Source organism: Eretmochelys imbricata, chromosome 15, assembly GCF_965152235.1.
Source record: "Eretmochelys imbricata isolate rEreImb1 chromosome 15, rEreImb1.hap1, whole genome shotgun sequence".
Classification (NCBI taxonomy): domain Eukaryota; kingdom Metazoa; phylum Chordata; order Testudines; family Cheloniidae; genus Eretmochelys; species Eretmochelys imbricata.
Genome location: NC_135586.1, coordinates 29,824,310 through 29,834,202, shown reverse-complemented (window position 1 = coordinate 29,834,202; position 9,893 = coordinate 29,824,310). Strand labels below are relative to the sequence as shown.

General features: G+C 44.7%; 1 protein-coding gene across 2 annotated transcripts; it reads left to right on the top strand.

Moving 5' to 3' along the window:
• The first annotated feature begins 2 nt into the window (after positions 1 to 2).
• MMAB (metabolism of cobalamin associated B) lies at positions 3 to 5,605 on the top strand. 2 transcript variants are annotated; one of them, XM_077835016.1, is made up of 9 exons: positions 9 to 212; positions 973 to 1,034; positions 1,804 to 1,897; positions 2,609 to 2,666; positions 3,282 to 3,354; positions 3,607 to 3,704; positions 4,093 to 4,157; positions 4,960 to 5,019; positions 5,374 to 5,605. In XM_077835016.1, exons 1-9 carry the CDS (start codon positions 109 to 111, stop codon positions 5,459 to 5,461), a joined length of 702 nt encoding a protein of 233 aa, XP_077691142.1. In that variant the 5' UTR covers positions 9 to 108; the 3' UTR covers positions 5,462 to 5,605. The 2 variants fall into 2 exon arrangements, with proteins under 2 accessions (XP_077691143.1, XP_077691142.1); XM_077835017.1 differs by lacking the exon at positions 4,960 to 5,019 and having other exon boundaries at positions 3 to 212.
• Positions 5,606 to 9,893: the final 4,288 nt, after the last annotated feature.

The window sequence follows — 9,893 nt, the reverse complement described above, 5'->3', positions numbered from 1 at the left end:
AGCGCCTGGCGCGGCCACGGCGGCCGAGAGGGGTCAGAGGGAGCGGGGGTCGGCTAGGCCGGGTCAGAGCTCGGGGCACGGAGGCCGAGGAGGGGTCGCGGCAGCCCCATGGCGGCGGCGCTGGGCCGAGGCTGCCGCCGGCTGGCGCTGTGCAGCCCGCTCCGGGCCTGGCCGCGGGCTCGGGGCCACAGTCAGCAGGGCGAGCCGGCCAGGTGAGCGGGGCGGGGCGCTGGGGGAGCCGGAGACAGGCCCCGGCTCGCACCCTCCCCGCTCCGGGTGGGGCTGCGCCGAGCTTCTCCCCCACCCCCCCGGGGCTGCGCCGAGCTTCTTCCCCCCCCCCATTCCCCCCGCCCCTCAGCCCTGGGCCGCCCCTGGGGCAGCGCCGAGCTTCTCCCCCACCCCCCCGGGGCTGCGCCGAGCTTCTTCCCCCCCCCATTCCCCCCGCCCCTCAGCCCTGGGCCGCCCCTGGGGCAGCGCCGAGTTTCTCCCCCCCGCCCCGGGGCCTGGGCCGAGCTTTTCCCCCACCCCCCGCAGGGCCTGGGCCGCCCCCTGGGGCTGCGCCGAGCTTCTCCCACCCCCACCGTGCCTAGGCTGCTTCCCCCCGCTCCCCCCGACGCCGCCCCAGCTCTGAGGTCGCTCCTGTGTCTGACACAATAGTTCATATGAAAGAAAAACACGACACTTCTTAGGATCCCCCTGCCCTGAACCGGCCCATGGCAGCGTGAACCGGGGTGTCCCCGCTAGCGGTCCAAAGCAGAACTCGCCCTTGGGCCCCAGTTGTCTTCCCGTGCTCTCTGCTACGAGGAAAGGGGGAGATGGGGCAGTAACCGGGGCAGTGCTTGGAGAGCCTGGCCTTACCAGCAGATACAGCCGTGCGGGTCCCTCTCTATAAATAGAGTCGTCAGCTTGCCAACAACTGCATGTTAAAAAGTCATTTCGGCTAAACTCATAACGGTTCCATTTTGTGTCTAGCCTGGAAATCAAACCCAAGACAACCCGCGTTCCAAAGATTTACACAAAAACAGGAGACAAAGGTAGGGTCTGGGCTGCACTTAAAACCTAGAAGCCACAATATCATCATGGCGGGGTAAAAATTTAACAAACAACAAAGGCCATTACATAGCATTTTATATTCCCAAAACATAGTTCTGAATTAATTTTAATGTACTAGCCAATTTAATTCATGTCAGGTTGTAATGAATGCTTGTCTAATACAGCAGATAAGCCCCCAGGTGCTCTGACATGCTATTTGCTAGAAAGTCATCTGACGATTCTAAATCACCACAGGGAGAGCTTCTTGGACTGTCTGTAGTTCCTACAGAAATTAAATGGTTGTTTTCCTCTTCCATGTGCCCTCTAAGTGCCCAGCACAATTTGTGTTTAAAAAAAAATCTTGACTCTACACCTTCAGTGAAACTTTGACTGTCCTGTGCGTGCTGGGCTGTTCCTACATTTGCAAGGGGAGCCAGGGGAGGTCATGGTGTCTTAATTAAAGTAAGACACAGGCCCATGGGTTAGCTGGAAAAAGTCTTTGGCACGTTGCTTTGTTGGTCTGTGACACCGTCACCAGACAGGAAGAAACTCATATTCGGTGGGGGTCCATCACTGGTTGTGTCACAGAAGCAATCAGCTGACACCTGTTCAGTGGTAGAGGCCCTGGAGATTTAGGGTCTTATAAATCGAAGGCTGCTGCTACCTGGGTGTCAACCTAGCACAGACTGCAGTGAGTTTTCATACTGTAAAATTTGCAGCTTTGTCTGTTCCAATCCCTTTTCCTCTTGTTGCTATTGATTGTTTTTAAAGGGTTTTCCAGCACATACACTGGGGAGAGGCGATCTAAAGATGATCAGGTCTTTGAAGCTTTGGGAACAACAGATGAATTGAGTTCTGCTATTGGGTAACAAAACTGTGAATTCTATCTTTGATTTTTGTTTACTGGGGTATTGCTAAAGCTCTTATCTGAAGACACAGTGCCAAAAAGTTTGTCGTCTTTACTTACCTTGATAAGCTGATACCTGACCGTCATGAACACTGCAGACATAGAACAAGATGCAGCAAAGCTTGAGAAGTCTGTTCTGATGGGAGTATGTACACTCTTTATTCTTGGTGTTCTTGGGGTTGTTTTCTTTTTAAAGGGAGAAGGTGGATATATTGTCAGCCTGTGGGAGAAGTTGTAAATACATCCTGAGTCAAATTCACTGGAGAGTTACATTGGCAAAAAAAAGTGTGCCCAACCATAATATTCATTCAGTCTCATCTCTCTCTTTGTTTAAGAGAATTTGCTTCTTGATCAATAAAAACTTGCTAGTGGATCAGCTGTGTCCACACTCTGCAGTTCCTGAGTATAGGAAGAAACATACTTCATTTGTACCTCCTGATTTATATGGACAAAATTCAGAAAGCAGCAGATAGTCATGCAGATATGCTTCTGAATTGGTGTTTTCTTTTTAGGTGTTGTGAGTCCTACTTTGTTCCATGTTGCAAAGCAATGCTCCTTGTGAACCTGTGCATGTAATATTGAGTGTACAATGAGCCATAAATATATGCTATATGTGCCAAACAAATCTCCTCTGTTCTAGAGCTAACTCTCTGCTTCATCTTAATCTAGGGTTGCTAGTGAATTAAGCCAGGAAAGTGGCCACACATTTGTCGAAAAACTTCACAAAGTGAGTAGTAACTACATGCTCTATGTCTAACATGACTATTAAATCTGTATTATTAGAATGCTGAGTTCTTAAACTCTTGGTTTAAAATTTTAAAGCCACCTAGGAGATTTAGGCTTGTAGGTCCCATTGCATTCAGTGGGAATTTTGCATAAATCCTTTAGGCAGACTTGAAAATCTCTTGGTTACCTGAAGAAACAAGATGCTTCTTTCTATCTGTACTGAAAAGGAAACCAGTTGAACATGTGTGTGTGAGATTGAGATGGTTCATCTTCATTATTATGCACCATCTTGGGCACAGATTAAGCCTTGTTGTTATGCATTCTCAAATTGAAACCAAGAGAACATAAATACTAAGCCAAGCTGCCCGAGATCAAAAGAACTGTGTATCACAGTGGAAAACAGCTCATGCGGAGGGTACATTTGGCATTTACTAATTAGCATCACACTGCAGAAGTGGTCAATGTCACCTGATTAAAGGCTCTGAGGATCCATACCACACTGCCTCTAGAATGTCTTATTGGAGTGTCAAATGTCATGTCTGCAAGTGTAATTTCATTGTCTATGCTTTGATTGTAATGCATACTTTCATTTTTCTCTACCTATTACCGTCCTTAGGTCCAGTGTATGCTGCAGGACGTTGGTTCCAACATTGCAACTCCTCTCTCCTCGGCCAGGGAGGCTCACTTAAGTAATCCTCAAATCATTTTCCCTACAGAGATAATAGCTCTGTATCTTTAAAAAAATGCCCTCGTTGTAGGTCAAGTTGTTTATTTAGTGATACTACTTGTGCACTTCTGTGAGCGTTTGCTGTAGAAGAGGGAATCTGTGGGAGACAAGTGTAAATTTTTTACACATCTCTAATGAGTACTTAGTATGACAGATGTAAAATGCAAGATCCATTTTGTGGATGGATTTATTTGTTTCCTCTTTCCCCCTGTAGAACGAACATCATTTAGTGAAAAGCCAGTGCTGGAGCTGGAGCAGTGGATTGATAAATACTCAGACCAACTTCCACCTCTCACTGCTTTCATTTTGCCTGTAGGTATTGGCTCATACTTTTTACTGAACTGAAACTCTTTGCTAGGTATTTGATTGAAGACTTAATCAGAAACCCACTGTTAATTGATATTAAACATTGGGTAGTTCTTGAGGTCGGTCCACCACATGCTGTTCTCTTCTAGTGTTTGTACAAATACAGGAAGGCTGTAGGGCTGGAAGAGATTGAGCTAACCCTCCTCTGTCTCCATCTGCAACTGAATTTAAATGTCCAGCAGAAATGTCCCATTCAGATGTATATTATAGCTTCTGTGAGTGTCCAGTAGGGCTTTATTTTGTGTACAATGTCGTATGTTTAAGTTCTGTGCAGCTGGGTGGCTGTATGTGGCTTCTGATACAAGGCACTTATGCGTTTTTAATGTTGTTTCAGTCTGGAGGTAAAAGTAGTTCTGCTCTTCATTTCTCCAGAGCGGTCTGCCGAAGAGCAGAGAGGTGGTAAGTATAAGAATAAGGCTGAGGGAAAAGGCCTTCTGAGCCCTGGTAGTTGCTGCAGCTTCCGAGCCATTTAAAACTGTATCTGATGCGATTGATCTTAAGGCAAATGCTGTTAGAATTGCAGCAAAACTTGAGATAAAGATTTGTTTAATTAAAGAGCTCTCCTGTAGCTTTTTTGATGCTATCACAGCAAAAAAGCTGGCTTCAGCCTTTGGAGTCAGCTGTACTGGATCCTGTGGGAGCAACAGGCAATTTATTCTGTAAGATAGCATATACAGACTTTTATAACTGAACAACATGATCTCGGCTGCAAAAAAAAAAAGAAAAAATCTTATGGCCTCTTGTTAAAAAGCAATTAGTGTAAAACATGCATATCAACATAAGAGCTGTAGAAAGCCAAAAGAGTGAGTCCAGTACTGTAGGGGAATAATGAGTTTAGCGGTGTATAGTCACAGAAAATAATTATTCTTACACACTGCTACCATCGATAGTGATGCTTGTTCACATAACAGGTTCTCTCTCTCTTCTACATTCTATACAGAAGCAAAATCCGTGCTGAAGCACTGTTTTTCATTGATTGGTTAAAGCATATAGCAATCCCTGCATTTTATGGTCAGAGTTAATTTTTAGACTATAATTCCAGTACAGAAGGGATTAAACTGGAAATTAATACTGAGGCTGTACTGTGACCACTCAAGGTTTTGAGCATCTCCAAACCTCAAAGACCCATCTATTATGAAGCTGTGTATTCAGAATAATAGATTAAACATAACATGAAATTGTTATTCACTCTCCTTTTTAGCGTTGTTCCTTTAGTACAAGCAGGAGAGGCAGATGCAAATGTGGCCAAATACTTGAACAGGTAAAACAGATTCTGTCATTCTTAATTGCCATAAAGGCTTCAGAGACTGTACGTTGTGGTTTCCTTTAATATTCAAGGGGAGAACAGCAGGGGTACCCCAGAGAAGCTCTCACTTCAGGTTAAGATTTTAACTTGTCTACGTTTTAACTGGGCTCCTGTGGGAACCATCATTTGAATGCCATTTTGGGGATCATTTCTGTTTTCTCGGTCTCCTGTTGCTTTGTTTTACCTGCAGCTCCCAGTGCTGTAATTCAGTACGCTCTTTTTTTTTTAATAGATGTATGTAGCACTAGATACAAGCATATCTGATGATAAACGTACATTTCTTAACTACTTTCTCTCCTTGCTTTCCAGACTTAGTGATTTTCTCTTCATTTTGGCACGTTATGCTGCAATGAAGGAAGGGAAGAAAGAGAAAATATATACAAAAAGTGAAACATAAATTGGAGATGAGACTATACTTTCTAGATCATGAAAAGCTAAATCCAGCCAAGTTTTCATTCTGCAGGCAAGACGGAGAGGAGAATTCAAAATGTGAATTGCCACCAATTCCCCCCAATAAAATCATTCAAGAACTTGTTTATAACACTGTAGAAAACATGCAGCCATTCTGTAAAACTCACCATCTTTGAGCTAGCTTCCAGATCAAGGCGTCAGATTCTGAATTGTTTTCGAAACTGCTTCACATTGTGTTTGACTCAGGCTGGGGTGTGAGCTCATAGGCTTCAAAAGCTTCAGAAAAACTATACCATCTTTACAAACACAGTGTAATGCTCAGAGCAGTGGCAGGTGTGATTGAAAGCTCTCTGATAAAAGGAAGAGAGAAAAAGCATTTATCTGCTTGTAAAGGTTTAGAGTACTTAACAGAAACAGGAAGCGTGCACAGATTCAGGAGCCCAGTCCAGAAGCTCTGAAAAATAAATGTGATTTACTTACACCAAAGGGCTTTAAACTGTCTCACTTTACTACCAACCCCTGCCTACTTTTCCCTTTTAAGTTGCCTTCAATCCATCAGTTCTGGCTGGAGCTGGAGGAAGCACTTTGTAGATTTACAGGAAAGTGCTAAGAACTATCTGGCACTCTTTGCCTGCCCTAATGCATCTGTGACGAATCCCTTGCTTCTGACAACTCCAGTACCTCCACAGCCATGAATGGCTTTGGGCAAGGAAAAGGGATTAAACAGGACTAAGGGCCAAGTCCTGCAGTTCAAATGTAGGCAAGACTAGCTTTGTAGTCAGTCTGAGTCTTAACTTACTGAAGATTGGCGGATGACATCCAAAAACAGACAGCTTATTCCCAACTAAGGCCCCATTCCCACAAACATATGTGCACATATTTAACTTACTACCATGAGCAGCCCCACTGATTCCAGTGGGGCTGTTCACACTAGTAAAGTTAAGCACATACTAAGTATTTTCAGGACAGAGGCCTAAAAGCTTTGGCAGGGTGAACTAAAGAATGCACAGTGCTTACACATGAAGGCAGTCGTTCCTTGGACAAGGAGCCTGCTCAGGGTATTTAAATATACATTTATTTTACCTCTCATCTGAAAGACATATCCTAGTCTGCTGTGGCATTTTTAACTGACCATTCCTTTACCTGGAAACACTCAAAAACTGTAGCATAATTTCCCCTTTACCTGAGTTTGGTGAAATGTTTAAAAATGAAATGAGAAAAGGAATCACCTAAGCCCCTGATAGAAAAGCCTGAAGCATCTTCAGGTGAACTAAAGAAGTCGGCTAACTGAAATGCAAGGTTCTCAGAATAGCTGTCAGAAAGCTTTTCCAGCTGGGCTGACGCCTTGAAGACTAGGAGAACAGCACAGTACAGCTAATTAATGGGTAAACCCCTTGGTAAACATGTTTTATGAAACTGTCCATTAAGGTGTCCAGGTGTCCATTAAGGTTTATACATGCAATTACAATCCTTCTACTGCATGGATATGATTTGGAAGAGCATTTCTTGAAAGGCGCAAACGTCCAAGGTTGATACCAAGTTAACAAACAAAAGAATTCAAAAATCTAGATCTGTAAAGAAAACATCTAATCTCTGTAGGATGATTGTGCTATACAAATAGCTCAAGGAATTGAAGAGTTATAATTGCTCCAGCTCTGTGGGAGGGGATTTGTCCTTATGTCAGGCCACTTTTACAGTTCAGTATTTAATTGGAAACAATCTTAAACGATCTATAAAAAATCCTGTCTTGCGTTTGTGCTAACTTTTTAATCAGAGCAGGGTTAAGATGAAGAATACCCATCAACTAATGTAGTGCTGGGTCATTCAACTTTTTCTTTAACTGCTATTTCATAGCTATTGTTAATGCACATTTTTCACAGTGTAATTTTCTAAACCTTAGCCTGCAACACATCCTGATGACAAACGCTCCTGCCCTAGCCCGTGCGTTCAGCTGCAATGTCACATCAGGCATTTTCTCAATGCCGGCTTTGGGCAGGCCATTGAGTTTTATGAGAGCTCTGTCTCAGTTATCACTGTTGAACCTTTAAGAATCCAGAGGCTTTTCAAGTTTAATTGAATAAAATTCTTTGAATAATAAATTCTTCATGAATGCTACATAAATCAGCTCCAGGATGGATTTATGGCATTCCCCCCCACCCCAGCTAGGGGAAGAGTCTTTCTCCGGCATCTCTGGACCAAAGCTCGCATTTTGATTGCAGAGAGAAATGAATATAGCTTTTACAGTTTAACAAGAGGTGCAGATTACGTGTATTAGCGCCAAGTCAAATAACTTCTACTTGTTTTCCCCTCTTAACATATTCTGCCTAAGTTGTTTTTATATAGGTGGAGCAGAGGGAGCTTGCTGTCTGGGCCAAGCTCTGTTATTTAAATATAAGTGCCCCTGATTAGCCTAGACCTGAATTTAGTGCTGAATGCACAAGTCCGACTCCTTGGGGAAGGAGCAGCTGAGAGCCACACTAGCTTCCAAATCTTTGTTTAGGGGACAGCAGCTGGGTGAAGGCCACAGTTAGTCCCTTGTAGCACACCTGGCAAGGTGTATTATCCCCACCCTCACCCCAAAGGCATTTGGCTGATTAAGGGCTCTGGTCAGTGCCCCATGGCTGAAGTAGATTATTACAAAAAAATATTTTGCTGGAAGCCACTACTATTTATCTAAAAGATCCAACAGCCCAAGGACCTGATCCAGTACCTACTGAAAGCAATGGAAGGATTGATGGGCTTTTGATCAAGCCCTCTGAATGGATTTAGCCAGGCAAAGTGCTCCCCCTGCCCTACCCCCTCTACAGGGCTGGACCCACTCTGCCATGCATGTTATCAGTAGGGGTGAGCTGAGAGCATTAACTCTCCCAGAAGTCAGAGTAGCAGCCATGTTAGTCTGTATTCGCAAAAAGAAAAGGAGTACTTGTGGCACCTTAGAGACTAACCAATTTATTTGAGCATAAGCTTTTGTGAGCTACAGCTCAAGCTTATGCTCAAATAAATTGGTTAGTCTCTAAGGTGCCACAAGTCCTCCTGTTCTTTTTGCGGATATGGCATCCGATGAAGTGAGCTGTAGCTCACGAAAGCTCATGCTCAAATAAATTTGTTAGTCTCTAAGGTGCCACAAGTCCTCCTGTTCTCCCAGAAGTATGAGCTGCTAGGAGGGTCTTTGCACTTATCTCAGGCAGGGACAACCTCCAGCTTGGGTGAATTGGCATCTGCTAAGAAGTCAGGGAGGAGCTTACACTAAAAGAATGGAGGCTTACCAAGGGCCAGTTCTGTGGGGAATGGATTTAGCTCATTAAAAAGGAAATGGAAGGGTTTTAAAGCCACTGCACCCTGATTTAGGTCAAGATTGTTTTCAAAGCCCTCTGTCCCCACCCAGCCCATACACAGATGGGAGGCAGGCTCATTCCTACACCTCATTAATGTGATAGGATTAAGGGGGAGGATAGCAGATGCTTGGCCCACACTGACTGTCTGCAGAGCCCAAATACACTGTTGCCTAGCAGGGTTTCTTTATTTATGATTACCTTGGAACTGTCAGCATAGACATATGTTGCTAAGGATCGTTTATTCTTGTTTGTAAAATTTATGGCTTCTTTGCGCTGCCATACTGACAAAACTGGAAGGCTTGCCCCCAAAATCTCTTGCTGCATGATTGGATCAGACGCTTGTACATCTGTTAACACTGTAGGAGCTGTAAAATTAAATAAGTTTAACTATAACTCAACTGCTCCTATTACCTCCACAAGGTGTAAGCAGCAAAGCCGACTGCTGCTCTTGCAGAAACAACACAAAACATTCATTTTGCCAAGTCATACGTAAGTTTATCCAAGTCACTTCCCTCTGAGAGGTGCAGAGCAGAAAGAGAAGTGTGCTACCAGAGATCTGAGCCCCACTTGCATCCAAAACAAGCCTCTCAAGTCTCACCTTAACAGGGTGTGTTCTGGACAAGCGGAGTGAGTTACTTACCTGGAATCATTCTTTGCTGCTGGGATCCCGTGTACGTCCCTGCTCCCGGCACATGAGTCTTGGGGTGCCTCGCACCAACGGTGCTCCAAAGCCTGGGTAGTCTTGCCATAGGGGGCAACACCCCACTCAGCCAAATGAAAGTAAAACAAATGCACCTTCACCCCAACCTGCTCCCAGCAAAGGAACACGCACTACCAACAGCACCCGCAGGTTGGCAGCGACCTGGTGGGAAGAGATCCACCTACGTGCATAGCACCTCGCATGGCCTGGCTTAGCATAGCTCCCGGAGCAGCAGCTAGAGTTGCAGGATTAGCACTGGGGCCAGTGAGCAAGGGCTCAGGCCACCCACCTATGCAGTGTTTTATTGTTCAGACAAAGGACACACCACCCTGTTTGGAGATTTTGTTCCTCTACCTTGGGAGCAGGAAGCCATGAAATGCCTA